Source organism: Anastrepha obliqua, chromosome 5, assembly GCF_027943255.1.
Source record: "Anastrepha obliqua isolate idAnaObli1 chromosome 5, idAnaObli1_1.0, whole genome shotgun sequence".
Lineage (NCBI taxonomy): Eukaryota > Metazoa > Arthropoda > Insecta > Diptera > Tephritidae > Anastrepha > Anastrepha obliqua.
In genome coordinates this window covers 88,932,720-88,958,725 of record NC_072896.1, presented here as the reverse complement: position 1 = coordinate 88,958,725, position 26,006 = coordinate 88,932,720, and the positions used below count along the sequence as shown (strand labels likewise).

Below are 26,006 nucleotides of genomic sequence, written 5' to 3'. Positions count from 1 at the left end.
TAAAAAATATTTATATTTATATATACGAGTAGACTGTTAATTGTACGGTATGGTTATTTGTATATATGTATGTATTTATTTTTATATGGTGCGTATTATTGCTTGCCAAGTACATACAACTAATTTAGCTTACACTAAACGGCTACAAAAAGATTTTGCAATGCTACAAAGTTACTAGTTTTGTTGTTGTTGTTTTGTTTTAAAAAAACCCAAGGAGGTTGCTTATAAAAATTCGGGTGCAAATTGCAATATGAAACATTCACAAGTGGAAATTTACGCAAAATTTATGCTTGCGAATTTTTATCTTCATTTTTAAAGTAAAACAAACTTTTTTGCACACAAATTAACACCCTATTTATAAGCGAATACCCTAAACACGCACGCACAATAGTCAATTGCTTTGCTAAAGCGATACAAGAATTACTTTGTGAAATTTAATTTTTGTTGTTTTTTTTTTCAAAGCATCCTCTTTGCATTCCTAAGTTTCAGGAGAGCAACTGCTCTTTTGGGACTCAGCAACTCAAATGTATTCGCTAATTTTTAGTTAGTACAAATTTGAATTATTTGCAAACTTTTAGGTTGTATTAAACTAAAAAGTAACATTTTGAACGAATTAACTGTTATTCACGCGTCTATATTTCAGTATAATCAGCGACATTCTGAGCGCCTAAAGTTGAGTATACGAACAGCTCACTAATACATACGAAAGTGTATGCAGCTGTGAGGAAAAAGGATGGAACAACAATTTCATGCAATTCGATTTTACAGAGTATTTGCACATACATATGCACACATAAAGTTATAGTCTACTTTTAGGCTCGCCATCTACTAAAGCAAAGCAATTAAATGCTGCACGAACGGTGCTATATATAAACTGTTTCTAAAAACTAACGTGGCGCTTTCTAAATGCACGCACAATTTGGTATCAATACTTGTGTAGAGAAAAAAGTATTTATGCACTTTAATATGTATATATTAGCATAGTATACCTATTTGTTTTTCTTTTTTGTTTTGTTCGTTATGCTATTTTTTCTTGTTGCGCACGCTTAAGCTTGCTTCACGTACAATTATTCATGTTTAGTTACTTGAATCTTATAAAATATTTATGCGATATGCGATGTGTATGAGTGGTTCTTCTTCATGTTTTTCTCTTTCTTTGTTTCTTTTTGTTTTTATAACACATTTCCATTCAGTGCTTTGTTGATGTGCTTAAATGATATCCTTAAAAGCTATAAAGTGATGATAGATCTTAAAAATTTCTCAAAATTTTCCCATTACTTCCCCCCCGCCACCAGCCAGCCGTGCGTGTATCTGCAATACAATCTCGGTTTACTGAAAAATCGCTGCACGCTGCTGGAATTGTAAACGCCGATTGGCACGCTCCTCTTCCTCGCGACGGCGGTCCTCCTGTTCCTGTCGTATTTCATCGTGAAACTTATTCGTTCGCAATTGCTGTTCGATTTTGGCTTCGAAGAAATTTTTCGCGCCGGTAACCCCAACCTCGTCCACATTGATTTCGGTGAGACGTGCCAATTGATTCAGACCTGAATCGTTGTCGAGTTCACCGGCTTGTGCCTTGCGATAGATCAACAAGAATTCACGGAATGAAATTTTGCCATCGTGATCCTCATCGACTTCGGCAATCATTTGCTTGAGGCCCAAGTGTGTTTGAGGTGCGCCCAATTTTTCCATCATAAATTTTAATTCGGTCAAATCTAAGTAGCCGTCGTGACCCACGTCATATCTGGAGAAAAAGAAATAAACCAGAGTTAAATGTGAATTGAAAATAGGTGCATATTTTTGAGCATATTTCTATAGAACTTTATTAATAGTAGTTTATGCAAATAGCATATAAAAGCAAGAAGCTGTAATTCCCAGCTGGTTTCGCTACCAAAATTTTATAAGCTTTTTTTCACCACACGAAAGCCACTTTGTTTTAACTCTGGGTTTAAACGCGAAAATGCTGTGAAGACGATTGAAAATACATTTTAGCTGTCCAAAAGGTGGAAAATTGTCTGCGTAGCTGAATTGCCAATTATTATAGGTCTGTTCATAAAGCAAATAGTTACAAATTATCTCGTTTTGGTGTTCATGTACCCAAAAATTTTGCAGAGTAGGGGAAAGTGAGAGAGCAAAATTACATTTCATTATGAGGGGAAGTTGCAAATTTTTACTGAATCAATTTTTACTTGTAAGAATTTGCAAGTGAGAAATTCAGCTGATCGCAAAGTACAAACACAAACGAATTGAAATTGCTAATGGAATGTTCTTCATCTGATAGTGTTGCGGAAATGCAACAAATGATTGTGGACAAAATAAAATCATGTGATGCTAAAGCTCGGTATTTTGCATTTTATTTGCTTTATTCTTTTTTTTTAATTTAATACGAGGTAGCTCCAGTGAAAACATTTTTGAAATTTGAAATTTTTATGATTTTTCTTGCCAACAATTTACACAGCTGTTCCTAAAAATTCCAAATTGTTACTGGTTTTGCGTTCATGTACTTTTTTTGATAATTTTCTCTTTGAGAAAGAATTCTCGGAAATTAAGTTACTGGATAATTTTTACATGAACAGACCTTATGTGAAATCATGTGCCAAATTTACTGTCATCGAAAAATCAGAGACAGTGACGAAGTCAAAAGCGAATTGTGTATGGATTAGTAAAAAATTGTGAATGTATTCCTCTTGCCTTGCAGAACTGTCCCATATAAACGCCAAGTAATAAGCATCAAATTGGGAAAAATGACTTTTGTATGGTTAATTTTCCGACCTGAGTTTTGCTAATGCTTAAAAAGCTCAGAATAATAGAATTACAAGGTTTTCTCTTTAACTAGGGTGAACAAGAAAATTATGAGGGGAAGTTCACTTCTCTAACGTCATTTGGTAGATTCGGCAGCCGAATTCTGCGCGATCATTTCACATGCATTCACACACTCGTCCAATCAGCCGTTGTTCAGATAGCATTAAAGTGTCATTGGTTGATTTTTTCGTATAACACCAACACAATTCGGGTTTGTTAGTAAATACACCCCAAGTGATGTAAGCCCATGAGCTGACTGTGAAATTCGCTCAGAGCCGAATAACGGTCTATTAAAGAGCACACCTCTAAAAATCTCTTCACTATGGAAATACGAACAGCTTTGGTACATTCCTTCTGTAGGCATAAAACCTCGAATGTAAACAAAAATCAGCTGTTTGAGCTAACCCTAATGCGGCGGAAACGCTTGATATTTCTAAAACGTAACAGAGTTTTTAATTGAATTCCGTTCTTCGCGGTAAATGGGTTATTTAAAGAAAATGAATTTCATAGAAAAAAGTGGAAAACAATTTATGAAGCAATTACCGCTGATGAAGACTAAGTTGACGCGTCTGGCAGTTGGATTAATTTTACTTAGCCAAAATAAAATGCATATTAAGCCAAAATGAATGCATATTAAGCCTATGCCAGCCAAGTATTAAACAAAAAGGCTTGGCTGAGTTCAATCGATTCACTACTAATTAAAGATTTGAAGCGACGCAAATTGACGAATTGCATTCGTTGCAAAAGATTGACGAGCGAAAGGCGATTACATACTTTTACTTACTACAAATACACACATTCACATATATATGCATGCACATATGTATGTAGGTACATACATATATTAAGTACCTACAAAACTGTTGCATTTCTATATTGATGGCTTCACACAATTTGAATGCTTGAATAAGCGCAGTGCAGAAGGTACGCTTGCATTAACTTTATTTATTTCGTTGCACATTTTTACTATATCATAACAATAAAGCCAAAAACGAAAGCCTACTAATGCCAATGGACTCGCGCGCCTATTAAAACGTTAAATTTGTCATAGTGAAATTGCTGCCTGCAACTTTTTAGCGAAAGTCTCGGCTTCAGTAATGTTGGCGCCTGCAGAAATCGAATTTAGCCAATGAGTGGAAAATGAAAACAAATATTTTAATCTTTAATTTCTTTACATATTAAGGTATGATGAGACGAGTTGTGAGGGTATGATTCTTACTAGGGTACCTAATATGTTTCTACTCTGAACAAAATTCTGTATACAGTTAGTAACATAAATAAGTATACAGGAGCCTGATTTATGGAATTGTTCGACGCTAAAGCTTTCCTTAATATGTAATCAAAATATTTTATACATGATAATTGAGTGTTGGGATAAGCTTCAATATGCGCCTTAATTTAGCTGTAAATTTTAGGTACCGTTATCCACGCTTTGCTCTGTCTTTGATGCCAGCGAAATTTATGTCACAAAAGTTAGTATACGGCAAACGATTGTTCAGTTAGCATAAAATTTATTTTTACGCATTGATTAAAATGTTAAAGCTATTAAAAGGAAATAATTAAAGTGAGTATAAAAATTTAGGGAAGTACATTTTGTATTAATTTTTGCGACATTTTTAGTAATGGCACCAAAAGGAAAAGGGCTTTCTGATGATTTAAAAAAACTGATTATAAAATATCACAAGGAACATAAATCATTGTGAGAAATCGGTCGTTTGATAGATAGGAGTTTTGCTACAGTTCAAAAGATTGTGAATAAATATAAAAGTGCGGGAAGCACCACTAATAAAGAGCGTTGTGGGCGTCCGCCACTCTTAAGTCCCAGAGAAAAAAGCTTAGTCGTACGGAAAATCAGGGCAAACCCCAAAATAAGTGCCCCCAATTTGAAATCTGAAGTTGAAAATGAGACTGAAAAACAATTTACCACCCAAACTATTCGCCGGGTTTTGCATAGTGCTGGTTATCATGGGCGCAGTGTTAGGAAAAAGCCCTTCGTGAGTAGTGTCAATCGGAGTAAACGGATTTCATTCGCAAAAGATCATGAAAAATATGACCAAACGGTTTGGAACCAAGCCATATTTTCTGATGAGTGTAAGTTCAGTATGGTGGATCTGTGGATCTGATGGCCGTGAAAAAGTTTGGAGAAAAGTTAATGCGGAATTGGATACAAACAATATGACCGGCACTGTGAAGCATGTAGAGGGCTCTGTGATGGTTTGGGGATGTATGGCTGCAAACAGGGTTGGAAACTTGGTATTTATCGAAAATATTATGGACCGATATGGGTATTTAAATATTTTGAAAAATAATTTAAAAAATAGCGCTTCGAAATTAGGCCTTGGAGGAACGTTTATCTTCCAGCAGGATAATGACCCGAAGCACACATCCAACATTGTACGAGAGTAGCTGTTATACAATGTGCGGAAACAGCTGAAAACACCGCCACAGTCCCCGGACACCAACCCAATCGAACATTTATGGGAAAAATTAAAGCGGCAAATATGTAAACATCCGATTAGAAATAAGGAACAACTGAAAAACGTCCTTCAAGAGGAATGGAATAAAATACCACCAGCTGTAACTGAAAACTTGGTGAAATCAATGCCATCACGACTTAAAGCGATTGTAAAGTCTAATGGTTACACGGTGCAACACTGAAAATACACCTGACATATTACACACTGTAGGTTGTTTATATGGTCGAATAATACATAAACATATTTTTGTTATTTTTGTTGTACCCTCCAATTTTTATTTATTTATAAAAAACCGTTTTTTCAGACTTTGCGCGGTAATCTACGGATATCTCGGTCATTTTTTCACCGATTTTCAATATTTTATATATTTTGAAAATGATATTGTCAGACCTTTCAAATGATGTACAACAAGTAATTATTCAAACTAGTTAGTTCTGATTTTTATTTGATTAAACCTGGAGAAAGTGTTTTTTTTTATCATTTTTTTAACTTTAACAAATTTTTTTTGCATAATTTTACTACAAAATTAAAGATATTTGTTAATATTCTTTGAGTGCATTTATTAACGAAGAAATTAATGTATTACTACACTGTGTTATCCTACCAAATACTAGGATTTGATTTTAATTATGTTTTTGATTTCACAAATTAATAATATGATGAACTGTATACTTACTTTTGAGACATGAATTTTTATAAAATTTAATATAAAAAGCTATAATTTTGTTCCTTTTTTAAATTTTGCCATTATGGACATTAAATATGATTTTTGTATTTCATTCATGTAAATAAAACACAAATTTGTTATAACTTAGGTTGTTTGAAGGAATCGATTGGGGGGAAAATTGAAAACCTATCCGGTGTATAACTATTTCTGTTACTAACTGTACCTCTTTAGAGTTTCACCTTTCATAAGGCTGCAGATTAGATTTCCAGTCCATCTGTCATTTGGGTTTTTGGTTTTTATAGATGTCTGGAGTAGAGGAGTTTTGGTATTTTTTGGATATGAAAGATTTGACAAAATGTGCTGTGGCTCAATAATAAAAGGGTTCTCTATACGCTGCACTAAAAAATACCATAGCTGATTTTAAACTTTTTTCAATGAACCTACTGGGTGTCCAAGAGCGTAACAACTGAAGAAAGTGTGGTTAAGGTGCCAGATATTACTATGGAAGACCACCGATTTCACTTCAACAACATTCTCCCAATATTTATGGGGAATGTATTATGTTATTACAACAACAACAAAACTCATTCTCATGTTTATTTGTGTGTTCACCGCCAATTTGAATAGTTTTGATGAACAAAATTTACCAAAAAGCATTATTACCGCTGCGAAGATGTTTGAAAGAATTTACCAACCTTGGATTTTACAAGAAGACGATCCCAAGCATCAAAGCCGAAGGTGTGTAGAGTGAAAAATGGGATTGAAATGTTAGAATGGCCTTCACAGTCGCATAGTCTCAACACTATTAAAAATATTTGGAAAATATTTAAGCAAAAATTCAAAGGCAAACCGACCAAACAGTTATCAAAGCAAATTCGGCTGATTTGGAGGCGAATATCTCCATAATTTGTGCTGAAGTTAACACAAAGTAAAATTCGAAGATGTGAAGCCTTTATAGCTCAAGGATGATAGATACCAGGGTTGCTCGTTAAAAAAAAAAATGGTCAAAAAATTTTTTTTGAGAGGAACTTTGGATTCTACGTAATTCGTTTGGAGTTTCACAAAATTTTGCTTTAGCTTAGTGAAACACAAAACGAATGACGTCGGTATATCTGTCAAGTTCACCCAGAGCCGAATAACGGTCTGCTAGGTAGTACACCTCTAAAAATCTTTTCACCATGATTATAACTAATGGTGGTGACTAAATATATAAATATTTTATTGAATATTTAAAAAAAATACAAATAAATAATTGGTGCGTACACTTCTGTAGGGAGGGACCTACAGTTTTAAGCCGGCAAAGGGTTTTTTTATGAGGAGCAGAATTATTTCATGGCAGAAATACACTCGTTTGGTTTGCCATTGCCTGCCGAGGGGCGACTGCTGTTAGAGAAAAAAGTTATCGAATTGATCAAATAGTTTATAAGTTATGGCGGTCACGCTTCTATTAGATCTCAACTACTAGATCTTAAAGCACATTGTACTGTGGGCTTAATATAAATAAATAAGTATCTAAACTCTAAACCAGTTTATTCGCATTCTTTAAATAATTTTAAGAAATCTATATATATAAAAAGAAGTTACATTTCCTTGGTAATCTTATAACTCAAGAACCGCCAAACCGATTGACACAAAAATTTTAGAGTTCTTTTCTATCTTTGAGGAGGTGGTTTGTGTGAAGTTTGATTGAAATCGGTGCAGCCGTTGCTGAGTTATGACATTTTATGTGAAATGCCTGTATGGGAAAAACAACAACAAATACACAGCCGCTTATGAGCGTTTCTGTTGTACTGTTGTGGTTGTAAGTGTATTATGTTAATATTAATTTTGAACGAAAATATAATAAAAACTGGAGCATTCAAGGAACTGGAAAAACATTTTTAACTTTATTTATTTTAGCATAATTTATTTAGCGTAAAAAATTGAAATGGAAATTAAAGAATCAAAGTTTAATTACAAGTTTTTATCGGCTCTTTCACCTTACCTGTATATACATAGGTGACCACCACAATCAAATTTTAAAAAAGTACAGAAAAGGCTATTGAATGAAAAAAATCAACTAATTCAACTGTTTAAACATTTTACGAGTTCTATAAAGAAAACTTCATATGAAAAATTTCTTGCGATATAAAAAAAACATTTTATGTATGGTGGTGCGAAGCCCACTGGGAAATGCTAGTAATATATAAAAGCTGATTATGATGCAAATAGTTTTCAATTATATTTTCATTTATTTATTTATCAAGTCTATAGTGTAACAACTTTATAGACTGTATAGAGTACAAAATAACTTTAAATGATTACAAAAAATTCGTAATATAAATATAATATTAAAATAAAAAACCATTAAAAATAAGGATTCAAGATATTTAAAAAAAAACTACCTTTGACAGAGAAAAATAAAGCGGGACATCATTGCTGCATTTAATGCCCATTCTCTAATGGTACAACAAATAAGTACATATATTGTGTTCTCACATTGCTACAACAAAATGGCAGAAAATTTTGAAGAAATCGCTTGGGGAAATTAAAGCTAATCCGTTACAATAGGTAAGGATAAGCAACAATACTGTACGGCGTAAGTAAAAGATAGAGACAAGAGACTTAGTATTTAAGAGCATTAGACGAGAACAATACGACGGTATGGTATGCCATCTGAAAAGTTTAAAGAGCGAAGTGCGTATTTAAGAAAAAAAATTCTGCACATGTTCTATTCTATTTATGGCCATCTGATTATCTGATTAGACGTTCCCAAATGGACGCCGCATACTCGAAATGCGATCGAATCACCGAAATACATAATAACTTAAAGACTTATGAGTTTGAAAATTTCGACCATTTCGATTTTCCACAAAATTTATAAGTTTCCGCCAAAAACAAAGCAAAGCATAATGTACGGTGTTAAGTACTGAAAGTAATATCCATACATACATATATACGAGTACATGCATGCATAACACAAAGGGGAAACCGCATTTGGCAAAAGCGAAAAAAAACATAATAACAACAATTTATGTAATATAGGAAAACCACCATAGACAGGTAAATTATAATTGGTGGTAGTTGGCTGGTGGTAAAATAAAAATTAAAGACAAATAAAAGCAGACAAAAATCGTAAATGGGGGAAATTAAACGAACTTCTGCGGTGAAGTGCACAATGTGTTTTTTGTTTTTTTTATTTTTATAATCGACAGGCATGGCACGCGGCCATTAAGGGAGATGCATATGAATTCGTTAGCGTGTGCAAAAAAAAAAGATATTAAAAAAATAAAAACAAATAAAATACATAATGAAATAAAAATTAAGAGTATAAATATATACAAACACATATATACGAGCACGCAAAGCATGTGTGAAAACAAAACAGCAAAGAAATAAATTAAGCGGAAAAATGTACAAATAAACTGCAACTGCACAGGCAACTGTGAAAAAGTGAAGATGCGCAGGCGCGTTTTCTGCCAGACAATCGAGTCGCAGACGCAGAATCAATAACGCAGTCAATGCGACAGCAAGCAGTTGACTTAGAAAAACAGGTTCACGCTCGACTTAAAAATAACTAGTGATGCCGCGTATGCAACGGGGCATGACACGTGAGGGACCGAACACCACCGATGCCAGAAACCATAAGGATATGTTTGTTCAAATAAACCTGTGGGGTAAAATGACACTAATAAAGGAAGGGACTAGTAACATTTAGGTCAATAATGAATCACTTCGCATAGAGTGGGATTGAGGCAAAAATAGAAGGTGATTCACGTGTATCTAACTTTGCTGATGCAGCTCCGTCAAGCATTTTCTGCCATTTATTTGGCGAGTTTTGCGCATTTTAGGAGGTGCATTGTCATCAAGGTAAACAATCACTTTGTATTGCATTTTTTTTTATATTTTGGCCTTTTTTGGAGTAAGGCGCAGTTTAATACGATCAACTTTTGACGGTGGCGTTGAACTGTAACAATTTAGAAGCCTCTTTCAAATCTTAAAATTGTAGAACAAAAGTATGCTAGCCTTTATAGTAATTTGAAAGCACACACACCGACATAAAAGGTGGGCTAACAAAATTTTTTTTGTGATAAATTTCTTATGAAATACACTGGATATTGTTAGTGAAAGCCGAAACAAAGGTCAAAATATGCGTGTATATTGAAGTTCGAATACTCATACTACGTCATCGCTACCTGCACTATTTATTTGCGAATTCCGGTTTCATAGGAATGATAAATTAAAAACGGAAAATATTTTCAAATGCCCAGAGAATTAGAACTAGAATTCTAAAAACTTGAGGTTTGCGCTTCGATCTTATTTTATTTTGTGTTCTCTATTCATCACAATACCCCCACCATAGTTCTCTGAGTAAATCTAAGACGGAGCTGAGTTGGGCTGAGCGTATGTTCCTTTCTTCTGGTCATAACTGGCCGAAATATTAACTCCGTCTTCCCGCTATGGCATCGCATTCGGGAAGAAGGTGTATAGAAGTGTCCGGAAATTTACCACAAAAACGAAAGGAGTCGAGGGACCACATCCCGAGGCTATACAGATCACTGCGTAGTGAAACCGTTCCTACGACATTCGATTCTAGGTTACCGGAACAACCCGGAATTAATATATATCCGGCCAAAGAGTGTCGCTCCATCAGCATTTCCCGCACAAGTATGGGGAATGTTTATGCTGCTACAACAGCAACAATGCCAGTGAACATTTGTTCTTAGGGAGGCTTATAAGATGCCTGCACCTCTGCCTAGAGAAGAATCGAACTTAGGAGTTTTTAAATGCTTTTGTTACGTTGTACCTTTTCATCTACCGCGATGGCGCTATAAAAGTGCGCTAGATTGCAGTTTTATTACTTACATATAAATATAATTTATAATTTTTAACACTAATCGAACTGTCCGAACTATCAATAAGGGATGCACCAGAGAACAATTGAAACTTGGGACACCATCATGCCAAACTTTTAGCGTTAACGCGCGCTGTATTAAGAAGAAATTTTTTAAGCGAAACTTTATATAATCATCCCATTTACAAAATTTAGTTGTTTCAAAATTACAAATTTTCTTCTATTTTAACGTACATTCTATCCTAGACATAGACAAATATTGCATTAATTTGTAAATATTATTTTGTTGAAATAATATAGAAAATATTATATTTATGACTAAACTGCTTAGAGAGTCCAACTATAGTCCATCTATGCTGGCAGAAATTAACTTTACTGATCCCTCTCGAACGCCGAGCTACTTTATTTATCCTATTCTTAAACCACGTAAATCGATTGTGAATTAAGTGAACCATTTTGATATTTACACTAAGATTTGAAGTCTTATTTCATTCCAGCACTTTTCATATAATGAACTTGCTTTACACTCTTCAGAAAATGATGCAGGTTTGGCACGTATTTCATACACTCGTCCAATTAGTTATTGTTGAGATGGCAACAAAGCAAAAAATGAGCGCAGACGTGCTGATTTTTTTCGTATATCACCAACACAATCGAAGTTTTTCGCGAATTAACTGCTGTCATCACGCCGGTGATCACAGCCAATCAGATGATTCTTTCAAATTCGCTGAGAGGCGGTTAACGGTCTGATCTTGGCTACATGTTCTGAATTATTTGCTTTATGCACCATTCTCACTCAACAAATGATTTTTAAGTCACCTGGGGAAGTTATAGCTGGAAAGTTTTAGCTCTCACAACAAAAAGGAGAAAAGCAGAAAATGGCGCATCCATACGTCAGCCGAATTGCGCTCTTCGTGCCAATTGGGCGAGAGAAAAGTAGCGTGGAATTTTTTATTACAAAAAAAAAAAATCAGTTCTTAATATGGGAACAAAAGGTAAAAGGCGCATGTTTACTAATTCACTAGTTCTAGTTTGGAGCGGGAAGACTTCCCTGCAGGGATGTGCAAACAAAATACGATTACGTACAAATACATGTTTAAACATGTGGTGCATATTGTACACTCATACATGGCTGCAAAGGCTACATATATATCCATGTAAGCCTCTACTAAAAGCAGGAAAAACCAGTTGACGGTGGAAAAAGGAATTTTGCAGTTTTGCAATTTTGTATATATGCACGTATAGGTTTTTAAAGGCCACGGTCAATGGTTGCGACTCGCACATCGGAAGCAGACTTGGCCGTTTGTGGCGTGTTGCGGCGTTGCAATGTATTTAGTACATACTGCGCATGTCTGCCCACCCGCCACCTGTCTGACTGCAACAGCAACAGCAACAAATAAGTCCATGTTAACGTAATACTCTAGCCAAGCTCACGCAATTTAGCCAACATATGCGCCGCCACAGGCTAAGCGTGAATGTATACAAACAAGTGGCTACCAGACACACCAGCATGTCGACTGGCGGCTGATGGTTTGGTTAGCTAAGCTCACCTCTATTTGGCCTGTTGCGCCCCGACGCTTTCGATTTCAATTTCCAATGAATTTCAAGTGTACATCTTCAATTCAAGCATGCAATTAACAGGAAAAGTAAAACATACATACACACAAACACACATGTTTGTAAGTATATGTGTATGCATGTAAATAAATAAATGGAAAAATCGACTGAACAGTAGCTTGAAAAATTATCTATTAACTTGGGGGCGCAAATGAAGAGGAGCGTACAGGTGCGGGTAAAAATAAAGGAATATCATCGCACTTTTGGAAATCAATAATTGAAGAAAATTTTTATTGACACCGACTGACAAAACGTCCAGTCATAACAGTTAATTGGGACAATTGTCACTTCTACACCTGCATACAAACATACATCCATGCAGCATGCAAACAAAGATATCAAACACGCAGAAGTTCATGCATTGTATGTTCGTCAATCTCCCTCGCTTTGTTGGTTAGACGAATTCACAACTATTGTTATTTAATTGACGCTAAGAAAACAGCTAATGGACAAAAAAAAAAATTTTTTTAAAACAAAATTGACAACAAGTGATGCGTCATAGCTATTGGTGTTTGTCAACAACCAGCGAAAGCACCAGTTTTCCAGTCAGCCGAGATGATTTGGTCGGCTGACTCCAATCGGTGTACATTTTCTATTAGTATTGGTATGTGGACATTATGACTCGCGGCAAATGAGAGTGAAAGTAATTGTGAAATAAATATTACGTGAATTGTCTAAAATTTGAGTAGCATTGAAAAACAAAATTATATAAATAAAAAAATTGAAAAATATGCGCAATGTCATTATTAAACAAAACGAAAAATAAATAGGAAAATATTATGAAGTAAAAATTTGATTTCTAATAACACAATTTTTATATTTTTCAGATAAAGTTTTTTTTGATTAATAAATTATCACAAAAAAAAAAAACAAAAAAAAACAACAAACAAAGCATATAACAAAGGTTAGGTTAGGTTGACCTGGCTTGCTGAAGGCCATCACATAAACCTGTTGGTCCTTAGTGGCACCAGATTGAGCTAGATCTTTACGTTTCTCTTTAGTAGACATCTTATAATAAGTCTGCGTCTTTTGCTAATCTAAGTAAACTCTGAAGCTCTAACCTCGAGATACATTCCAGCTTATCATATTGTAGAGCTTCTAAGCATTTCATTCGTGTTCTAGCTAATGCAGCGCGCGACCATAGAAGGTGTTATAAAGTTTCCCTCTCTTCCATTTCATTGCAAAATCTGCAGTTATCATTGCTTGTAATTCTTATTTGTATGCGTGTGCCACTAGTAAATTGTGATCTGTCAGTATACCCATGACAGTTCTGGTTTCTTTTCTAGATCGAGCTAGTACGAATCTGGTGTATTTATCCGCCATGGAGTGACGAGAACTTAGAAGACCCCTTTAAACTCCCGAGTCTGGACGGAATCTTCCCAGAAATCTTCTGCAGAAAGGAAGCTCCGTGCTGATACCTCAGTTGAAAGAATATTCCTGTACTCTCTGAGGATAAATTACGTCCCTTTGTAATGGCTATTTTCATAGCTAAAACAGGTAAAAGCAGTCACTTGTATCCCCGGGACTCTAGGCCAATTAGTCTCACATCATTTGTATTGAAAAGCTTCGAAAGACCGCTAGGTTCGTACATTAAGGAATGAACTGAACCCAGCATACTGTAACCAAATCAGCATGGGTACCCGAAAGGGAAGTCCACTGAAACAGTTCTTCAGAGGGTTTGGCTTCAACTGGTGTGGAACCTGCTATTCAACACTGGATCGGCAGCCTATTAAACTGTCGGATAGTGATGGGCGACCAGTATAATCTCGAAAAAGGAAACAGAGGAACTCCACAGGGAGGAGTACTCTCTCGTCTGCTATGGCACCAAGTGATAAATCAGATTTTCAATAAAATTGGGAATAGCGGACCAAAACGGACGGCATATGCTGATTATTTGGTTGTTTTATCATTTCAGTTAGGTGGCCACAAGCGATGAGTGAAATACTCACAAGGACGCTTAGAGAGATCTACAAGTGGACGGAACAGGTCGGACTGGAAGTGAATGCAGAGTAGTTTTTACACAAAATTGCATGGCTATGACGAAAATTCCAAAAAACATTTTTCATACTTTTACATACATACACAAAATTGGATGATTCATTTTGCGCCACCTTGTATATCTGCGACGAAAAGTCCTAAAATATTTTTAACATTTTTGGCCAAAATCACAAATTTACACAAAATTGCATGATTAATTTTGCGCCACCTTTCATGTCTATGACGAAAATTCTAGGTTCACAAATTTACACAAAATTGGATGATTCATTTTGCGCCACCTTGTGTGTCTGCAACGAAAATTCTAAAAAATAGTTTTTGGCCAGAATCACAAATTTACACAAAATTGAATGGTTAATTTTGCGCCACCCTACATGTCTATGACGAAAATTCCAAAAAAATATTTTTTGGCCAGAATCAAAAATTTACACAAAATTGGATGATTAATTTTGCGCCACCCTGCATGTCTATGACGAAAATTTCAAAAAATATTTTTTGGCCAGAATCACAAATTTACAGAAAACTGGATGATTCATTTTGCGCCCCTTGTATCTCTGCGACGAAAGTCCTAAAAATATTTTTAACATTTATGGCCAGAATCACAAATTTACACAAAATTGGATGATTAATTTTGCGCCACCTTGTATGTTTATGACAAAAATTTCAAAAATTCACACAAAACTGGATGACTTATTTTGCGCCACCTACGACGAAAATTCTAAAAAAATATTTTTAACATTTTCTGGCTGGGATCGTTATGAAAAACAAATAAAACTTTTGAATTCTCTTGACATTCTTCTTTCAGTTGATACCCATACTTAGAATAATTTTTTTTAATGCTGGATCCTAACCTAAACTTTGGGGTCGTTTAATAAAAATACTGGGCTGATAGGGAAAATCTAAAAACACAGGTTTACTACGATCGATTTACAGTATCGCATACATAACGATTTTTTCATGAGTGAGAAATACTGTTGCATGATTTTTGTTCAATTTGCAAGCAAAGCTCCCTTGCGCTCTGAATATTCTGATATGCGCAACCGGACATTTAATGTTTGGCAAATAACCCAGTGCGAAATATCACAGGACGTGTCTTTCGGCAGAAGGATGCTAGATGTGATTTTTTTTGTGGGCTATTGTGTATTATATCCATCCGAAAAAATGTAAATTTGTTGCTTATTATACGGTAGTGAAAGGGTTAAAACCCCTATAAATAGAAGCATAACCATAATTAAGTTGCCAACTTTGCGCTTTATTGCTTAGCTTCGATACGAATTTTAGACACTTTGTTCGTTACATTATGAAGCGAGTTTCCTTATAAGCCCGACAATTAAAATAATACACATTTGTACACACAGACACACTGACTTCTTACCACATAAACAGCACCGAGTATTTAAATCTTACTTCCGCCAATCATTAAGATATAAACAAATTACACAATTTTAAGTGCACTAATTTCGATTTATGCGCGTATTAGCGTATTTCACGAAAAACGAACGCAAAAAAGTAAAATATAAAACAAAAAAATGATAAAAACAAAGGCAACACAAAAAGGGTTCAAGTACATTGGGGCTCAGGGGGCAAAACAATGACTATAATCTGACTTATAAGCTGGATTATCGAAAGTCCAATGATGCGCAAGCACCTACATACATACATATAGCAGTATACTACATACACTGTGAGCGAATAGTAAACACCCAAATTGTATGTACACGCACAAGTACACATAGAATGGCAGTCATTAACCTGCATTCGAAGTGCCGCTAAAGTCATCAACAGTTCATTGCAACACATTAGACGGTCGGTAATTATGACCACACACCGTTGGTGGCACCGTAACAACAATAAGAACAAATCTAATATGCAGACTAAAGACGAAGTGATGACACACTGTAACAGCTAGTGGCTACTGGCCAGTAAAAAGAACGCATGAATGAACGAGCAAATGATGAGGAAAAACAAAAATAAAAAAATGAAAATAAAAAAATAAACGTTTGGCACCAAAAAAACGCAGAGAAACGGAAACCCTAAGAAAAAAAAATAAAAAAAATTCCTACAGTTGACTAAATCAGTTGGTTATAGGTGTGTGTGTGTATGTGTCTGCCATTAGACACGTTACATTTGGCTCAACTAGAGTAGAGGAAACTATGACGAAAACGCAAAATTGCATTGGCGAAAAAAGAGAAAACAATAAATTGTTGCCTACACAACAATGCAAGTCGGGTGTATGCAAAAAAAAAAAACGAAACGAAAAGAAAAAACCAAAAAATGCAAAAATTATATTGACCTCTTTAGTTGGTGAACTGTGCAAAAATTGCAAAGCAAAGTCAATAATAATTCGTAAATTGCTGTGGCAGAGAGAAACCGGAGAAAACGTGCAATGTTGCAATAATGGCTCTTCACCGCTTTGCGCCCACTTAGCGCACGTGCATTAAAGTTTATTTAGAACTAAAGGGGCTATGCAAGTTTTTGTTAATATTCATAAATGTACAGTGCGTTAAATAATTATGGAATCTTTATTATTTAATTTTAATGTTTTTTATGAAAATGCAGTTAATTGTCCTACAACAATTTTTATGGTTATTTAAAATTTTATGCAAATTAAAAAAAAAATTAAATAAATTTTGTGCAAAAAAAAAAACAATTAAGAAATATTAAAATTTAATTTTATATAATAATTTAATATAATAATAAAAAAAAATTTAAATAAATAAAAAAAACTAAAAATAAAAACATTTTCATCCAAACTTCCAACTTTTTTTCATAATTTTTAGAAAAATTATATAGTATCACTATGTATATATGTATGCATATATAATTGGCGCGTACGCCTTTTTCTGGTGTTTGACCGAGCTCCTCCTCCTATTTGTGGCGTGCGTCTTGATGTTGTTCCACAAAATGGAGGAACCTACAGTTTCAAGCCGATTCCGAACGGCAGATATTTTTATGATGAGCTTTTTCGTGGCAGAAATACACTCGGAGGTTTGCCATTGCCTGCTGAGGGGCGACCGCTATTAGAAAAAACTTTTCCTGCATTTTGGTCTTTCGCCGAGATTCGAACCAACGTTCTCTCTCTGAAATCCGAATGGTAGTCACGCACCAACCCATTCGGCTACGGCGGCCTATAGTGGATAGGACCGGGAAAATTTGTCCTGGTCGCCACTTTGGGTCTCTGTGCCCTCGGAGTGAACTCTTTTTTAAACTCGGCTCTCATTTACACAGTAACATACTTATCAAAAATACAGTGCGTTAAATCACAAAAGCACAGAGACTTGTTAATAAGCATTGATAATTTTTTTGACTCTTATTTAATTTAGTAATTTTCTTTCGAAAATATAGTTCATTATCCTACAAAAATCATCTAAATCAAAGTTTCAAATTTTATGCAAATAAAATTTTTCTTACATATATTCTATATTATTATTATTTTTTTTTAATCATTTTGTTTTTTTTTTTATAAATAAATTTGAATAAAAAAAATATTTTTTTTTTTAATTTTTTACCTTTTTAGATAAAACAATTTTTTTGTTTATAAAAAATGCTGTCCCGAAAACTATGTTATTGTAGCCTACGACTGTCTATCGCTGAGCATTTCATTCTATTTGAAAAGTCAGAATGTCAGATTATTTGTTTAATGAATTGAAGAAAATACAGAAATTTCAATTTTTTAAAAGAAGTTTAAGCTTTTCCCTAAAGTACGCATCCTCAAAATTCCATGGACCAGACCGCTTTTGTGGGCTCACCAAAGCTCACATAAACGAAATTATCAACGACCGGGAAGTCACGGAAGCATACGATACTAAATGGAAAGTTCAGACAGGCAATTCTACAATTTGAACTTCTAACTATAATTTTGATATCATTGTTACTTCTTTTATCTAGGATTTACTTATCTAAGCTATTCTTAAGGTCAACCACTGTAAAAATAAGGTTTGGTTGTATGTTTGACTTAAATAAATAAAGAAGGGCATTTAGTAGCCAACTAAACCTGGATAGAGAGGATTTTTGGATACTATACCGGATACTGTAGTTTTCATTGCCATTTTAGGAAAAAATACTTGCAGAAACAAGAAAAATGATCTCCAAAAATCTACACGTGATATGGAACAAAAAGTCAGAGAAAGTGCACAAACTCATTAGAAGCCTGCAATTATAGATTCGGAGACAAGCATAACAGACCACATCAGAGGTTGTAGAGTGCGTTATGGCTTAATAGAACCTAAACCTAAACTAAACGGACATATAAATATCTATTTCATGGCTAAATAAAAAAATTAGAATTTCTTCAACTATCCAACGTACACATCTAATCAGCTCAAAGTTTCAAAATTACACATACTCCTATTTAATATATTTGATATCCATAATTTTCATAAGTGCTCGTATCAAATAAAATTTCATTCCGAGAATTTCAAGAAGCAGCAATAAGCACCTCATAAAATCCAATAACGCCGAGTAGCTACTGAAAGAGTACTTTTTATGTATCCACATATTTATTTTTATTTTTTATATAAATACATATGAACATATCAATAAAAAAGTGTTTGTATAATATGTGCACACCTACTATAAAAAGAAATTGTGAAATGGGAATGCTTCACGTGTGGGCTTGGAAAATGAGCGCAGTGAGCTTGCAGCAAAGGCAGCCAACACCTCGTCGTCGAATGCCCTACAATTGCGCCTAAATTTAGAATGAACTCAATGCGGGAAAGGAGCACGCACAAAAGCGCAGGGGCGAGTGAACAACAACTACTCGCCATACAATTAATACATACATACATACATATGTAAGTATGTATGTACAATGTAACTTGACAAATATGCTTCAGCGTCGTCTTATGAGTGAAGAGCATCAGAAGTGGTGATGGTGATGACGTGAACTGCCGAGGGGAGGTAAAACTTAATGTTGCCACGTTCTCACATATATAAGTGGTCTCGCAGATGTAAGTACATACATATACAAAAGTTGTAACTAATTCGAAATTAATTGACCCATGCCGCGATAGATGCCTGCTTTTCTATGGCAGAGACAATTGTTGCTAAACACAAAGGTCGAGGCGCGGGCAGCGATTTAAATGCATAATTGAATAAAGATACTGCGGATATTTAAACTGAGTTTTAAAAATGACCTTGGAAACCAAAGTGAAGCAGTATTAAGTTTTCATAGCGGAAAATAATTTTATTTGTTCGCGGATACCTTTTTACGGTTGCCATAGCAAAGGATGTTTTATTTCTTACATAGAAATTATTTTGCGGCTAAATATTATTGTTGTAAACTGCCTTAATCTTTTATTAAAAACTATTTTTAGTAGAAACCTTTTATTTGAAATTAGTAAAAATGGCGTTGACATTGTTTCATTCTTTCCTGGAAAATTTGAAAAACTGGATTTCTCTATTTTTCACTATGAGCTAGGGATTTGTTGTGATTATTCTAAAAAGTCGCTACTAGAAGGCGTCCTTAAACATTTAATTTGTTTATAGCAACAGAAACATTTAATTAAAATTCCTTTTGTTTCCTTAACATCAAAATGAGAAAAAAGCAGTTTCTAATTAAATTGGAACTAAAGCTATGGATTTTTCGAAAGTGAGATTCTACGCCAAAAATTGTAAAATATGCGCACCATTCTGATCTAACAAACAAAAAAGGGTTTGTTTTTCGATGTAACTCGTAAAAAAATATTCCAGCTAAATCAAAAAACAAAAAATGTGTTTTTTTTTTTCAAATAAAAAACACGCATACAAATTTTGATTTCCAAAATGAAACAAAAAAAAAATAAGATTCTGTTTTTGCGAAAAAGCGATTATAGAAACATTTAAACCAAATCAAAACCCATAAAAATATCTCAGCCAAACAAAAACAAAAAAAAAAACAACACAACATCGTGTTTTTTTCAGACATAAAACACGCAAAAAAAATTTAATTGCTTAATTAAAAAAAAAATACAAGAATAGAATCATTTTTTTTAAGATATTACAATGATAAAAATATTGCAGGCGAATAAAAAAAATGTGTTTTTTTTTGATATAAGCCATAAATAAAAGCTGATTTAAAAAGATTAAAAAATTGATACCCAAAAATAAAATAAAAAATAAATCAAATCTCGTTTTTTTTCGATACAACTATAATAAAAAATTGCACAAAATACAATCGTTTGGTTTTTTTTCGAATAACCCATACAAAATATTTTCAGCCAAATCAAAAATAAAAATTATCCAAAAAAAAAAAAAAAAAAATTTGAATCCTGTGTTTTTCGCTAAAGTTGTGACAAATATTACAGCCAAATCAAAAAACAAAAGAATCGTTAGTTTATTTCGAACAACCTATAAAAAATATTTAAGCCAAATAAAAAAAAAAATGATCCCCAAAAATAAAAAAAATGAGTTTTTGTATTCCTCGCTACAACTATGATACAAATATTACAGTCAAATAAAAAACAAAATTATATATGTACATATATTGTTTTTTTTTTTCAAACACAAAGCACGTAAAAAAGCTGATTCCCAAAAATAAAAAAAATTAAATTCTGTTTTTCGATATAACCCGTAAATTCCAGCCAAATCAAAAAACAGAAAAGTCGTTTTTTTCGAACAACTCATAAAAAAAAATTGAATTTTGTGTTTTTCGCTACACCTATGATTCATTGTTTGGTTTCTTTTCGAATAATCCATAAAAAATATTGTATTTTCAGCCAAAACAAATTGTTTTTTTGTTTTGAATAACATATAAAAAATTTTTTCAGCCAAATCACAAAAAATATATATATATATGTATGTATATATTATTGCATATATTATTTTGTTTGTTTCAAATACAAAACATGCACAAAAATGTTGATTCCAAAAAAAAAAAAGAATTTAAAAAAAATCTTGTTTTTTCGATATAATCCACACAAAAAAACTTCAGCCAACTCAAAAAATAAAGTTTTTTTTTTTATATAACCGCTAAAGAAACATTTTCGCCAAATCAAAAATGTGTCGCCAAAAAGCCGTAAAATTTCAAATAAAGCTATTAATTAGAGCTTCTATGTACTACAATCAGGTAGCACTGTTTGGCGTGAAATCGCTTTTTTACGTGCAGTTAACCCGGTAAACTAATCACATTCGCTTTCATTGAAACCAAACAATGACTGCCATAAACTCGTCTACAATCACCTATTGTAGCAACTGGATAATAGCGATAAAATTTTAGCTGTAAAAATTACAACAATTTTTATCGTTTTAATGAACAAAAAAAAAAAAAAACAAAAAAAAAAAACAAAAAAAAACATTGAAAGCGAAGAATTTTGGAAGCAAAACATTTGTATTGGTTGCTCACCCACACATCTGCGACTGGCCAAGTAAATACTCATATTTGATTTAGTGTTGAAATCTTTCCGCAATTTTTTCAGTGAACTATAAAAATTTGTTGCACTTTTACGTGTAAACAGCTTTGAAGTTTTATATGAGGAAACGAATGAAGAGATACCAAAGCACAGCAGCAAGCGAAAAGCAACAGATAAGAGCATTCAAAGAATTTTCTGTTTCAGTGTTTGATGGTTTCTCAAAAAAGAAAAGTGAATCAAAGCAGCAACATTAGAGAAAAAAAAAATGAATGCAACATAAAATCGTTACGCACTATGATTTCAACACATTGCGGGCATCGTGGCAGCACAAGATATACATACATACATACATACGCACGTACGTACGTGCAAGTATACCTGCACTCATAAGTAGCGTCTTCGCCACTTGCAATGTTGAAGTTGTGTGAACGGATTTTTCGAGTGAACCTGCGCGCGTGTGCGTGGTATGTGGCGAGCGAGAAGGTGTGTTTAAAAATAAAATGACATTTGGAAATTGGAACAGCAACGTAAAATTACCCAAACACTATTGCAATAAAATTTATGTTTTGGTCGTTCTTTCGTAACCAACGCATTGTGGAAAGTGATTGCGTTTGAGGTCAAGTAAATATTCAGTACATAATTTGGTGAATCGTAAGCCTCGGCTAATTTCAGTTTATTAATTAAGAATTTTTATGTAATTCATGAATGAAATTTTACAATTTACTTTTATTACAATCGTTGGATAAAATAATGAGGTCGGTGGCCATGAGCAAAGTTGCTAGGTTTTTCTGCTTTCGGCACTTCTTCTGTGATGCCTTTACCTTATGAAAGGATTTTGTTCAAAGAAAAATATATTCGCCCTACCTGTGAACCCTTTGACCATTTACAATATTCTTATAAATCAAGAGCCTTCACAGCCTGTGACTCGCTTGCCATTCATTTTTAAAATAAGAGAAAAAAGTTATGTGAGATGTATGGTAATTTTGGAGAATTCCTGATGGTATCCTTCTTATATTTGAAAATACATTAAATTCATTCTGTCATCATGTAGAATTCACTTTCAGTCGTTCCTTGCGAATTCTCTCAAACAGAAGTTCTGGATGTCTTCGAGGAACAAATAAATTGCTGAGGCATCCCAACGCGAGTTGCTAAGAATATTGACTTGCGGGAAGACAAGACTTTGATTGAATGTACTTGTTTTTTTTTTGCAAATTGTGTTTAATAGTTCCCTTCCAGAAGGAATGCAGTAAGTCCAGATTCTTGTTTGTTGTTGTTGTTCTAGAAGTTTATCAAGCCTTGCCAGTACAGTGTGCTTATCGCCGTCTATTTCATCTAACGGTGGGCCAGGAAACATGCTGTTTCGACGGGTTGGGTCCAAAGGTAGAGGGATGTGAATATATTAGTGCCTTGCGGCGTACCCTTCCATGCCGAATATATGTTCAGTATGTCGGGATCAAATCTGGATAAGTATCGATTTAACCTACTACAACATCCTGAACGCAACTGTACCAAAATAATTGTAAGAATTCTAGGAACAATAGGCATTGCTTGCTGAGCATCTAACAATGCTCCTTAGCCGGGATTATAGTAGCCTCGCTGTGGAGATGTTGTAGGGAAGACATCAGTATACATCCCGTGGCTGTCCTGATAGCAGTAATAATGCAGAAACGGCCGGCCAATTGCTTTAAATGTCACGGACAAAATTTCTTTGTCGTTGCCCAAGTGCTATCGGCTAGCGATTTGAGGAGTTTATTGCGGTTTTGTACCTTAGTGGCAATTGCGGTCGGGTGTGCCGAGAAGGAGAGCAAACTATCAACGGGGGCCTCCAAAAGTTTGTGGTTATTTACGGTCTTTGTTGGTGGGTGGCCGACTGTAGCTGTAGTTTGACCTTCTTCATCCAGATGGTAAATAGGGTCGCCATAGATTTACATTGACAGTAAGTTGGGGTTTCATCGTAGTGAAGAAGCGAAAAAGGCTTGAGAGACAGTCGTTCACTACGGAGCACAAGCCAACAATGTCATTGCCGGACGCCATCAGGGAGCACTCGCCAGCATATGAGGCCAGTGAAACTCCCTCTGGTGGTTGAGGAAGCTTCGAAATGTAGAAATTGAAAGGTAAGGGCACCACACTGCGGCACTCCCTGCTTTGATTTTTGATCTCGAAATACTACTGACGATTATTGACCACGCAGGTAGTTCGCGGACTAACTTTTCAGTGCCGGCGGAAGGGTCGATTGCTGCTTGTTGTAGTTCTAGCAGCATAAACGTACGCCATTCACGTAAGGGAAGTGGTGCTAGAGTGACAAGTCCTTGGCCGGATATAAGTCCGGGTCATTCCGGTAATGTCAAACCCACTGTCGTGGGAATGTTGTTTGTCATTTACTTCCTCATTCCCAAAAGGAAAATAACCAAAAAAGGTGTAAATAGGAAGAAGAATCTTTGGAAGAAGAATTGGTGGATGACGACCAACGGTGGCTAATTACGTTCGTATTAATAGCTTTAAGCTACTGATGAATTTTACCTGGTGTGTGATATTTAAACCCGCAATATCCGCAGGTGTAGTAAAAAAGTGAGAGTCCAGATGTCTTTATCTTTGCCCAACGAGAGCAGAGCAACTGAGTAGAAGGTGCTGAGATAATTCCACCTCGTCGTCCAGACAGCTTCTGCAGAAAGGACTTGAAACAATCCCAAGCCTCACCGCATGGAGACCCAGCGGACAATGTTCAGTAGGGATACCTACCTACTAAATGCGAGAGCTACAGCTTTGTTAGACTTTCCCCGATCTACCCGTAGTCAGAAGGATCTCGCTGCTTTGCACGTTCGAACACTAGCCCAGCTCTCGCTAAGTTGACGCGAGTCCCATCTTTCCAGGAGTAGACCACAAGTTCACAAGGGAACTCCAACGCTCTCGTTTTGCGACGAAACCATCTCCAGAGTCCTCAGAAAGAAAAAAGAATTTCAAAAGAAAAAAAATTTAATCTGTGATTAAATACTTGACGTATTCTAGACGAGTGCAAGAATATTATTCTTTTTCAATAACTTTTTTCAACAACAAAGCCCAATCTTCTCGTTTTGGAATGAAACCGACTCCAGGGTCCTCAGTCTAGTGAGATCATCAGTTCAGCAGAATCGAAAGAGAAGTCAAACATCCCCCGACTAATTTCGAATGGACAAACAAGGAGTCCAAGTCCTTAATTGCCGCTTGCTGTCGGAATCGATATTTACGATTCTACCTAAAGAAAACCCAAATTATGTATAAAATTTGTTTTCTGATTCAGAAAAAACTAAACAAAAAAATATTCCTTCATTCTAGTTTGTTCCACGAAAACAACATTTTAACGCAAACAAATTTTATTCAAATTTTATTTGACATTTCCTCCATTTAGTGAGATTCAATGAATTCACCCAATGTAATTGCCAGACACGAGTCTGCCACCATTACTGGACTCTGCTCTACTGTGATTTACATATTCAATGTTGCACAGCTGATAGTAGCGATGTGTTTACTTTCTTTTTTTTGTCACTGTTGACTTTTAATTTAGTTTCACGTTTGCTTTGCCCGCGCCAATTTTCTTTTATAATGAACACAAGCGCAGACTGGTTGACGACAGCTTGACAGCGACACAATGTCCAAGTACATGCATAGATATGTGCGTATGTGATCATACATATATCTCTAGATTCATAAAAATGCACACCGAGTCCACAGCTCCGTCAGTCTCTCCATATTCAACTTTATCAATATGGACGTGAATGAGTCACGTTTGCAATAAAGCGAATTTTTTTATGCACTTTAAAAGTGAATAGTGACTTAAATTGCATTAAATATTGCGGCATTACTCAGATACACAGAGCTCAATAAATGTACTCGCACATGTGTGTGTATAAGCATATTTTGTATTTGTAAAAGTGATTGTAATTTTAGTATATTCTTGTTTGCTAGCAGCCACTATAATAGTTGATTAGCTATGAAAGGTGAATAGACCTTGGATGAGCTGCACAACAAACGACTGTAAGATCTTCTACGGCACATAAATGAACAAAATGGGGCAGGTGTTTGAGCCTTAGTAATCCAGCTTATGAGTAATAAGTAAAAATTATTTAAATAAGTTATTTAAAAATAAAATTATTTAGGTATGTAAGAGACGTTCTAGACGGATAAGATACGTCGACCGGAAGAAAAGCGCATACGCTCACCCCAATCCAGTTCTGTCTTAGGTTTATTAAGAGAACTGAGTTTGGATGAGGTACTGCGATGAGTAGAGGACACAAAAGTCAGAGAGGCCG

The 26,006-nt window shown here is 34.8% G+C and overlaps 1 protein-coding gene across 1 annotated transcript in view; it reads right to left on the bottom strand.

The window, feature by feature from the left end:
• Nucleotides 1-26,006, bottom strand: part of LOC129247892 (EF-hand domain-containing protein D2 homolog) — a 74,248-nt gene continuing 48,242 nt past the window's right edge. Inside the window, exon 2 of the mRNA XM_054887253.1 lies at nucleotides 1-1,744. Within this exon, the coding sequence (XP_054743228.1) occupies nucleotides 1,330-1,744 (415 nt within the window). The 3' untranslated portion in view covers nucleotides 1-1,329. The remainder of the gene's footprint in view (nucleotides 1,745-26,006) is intronic.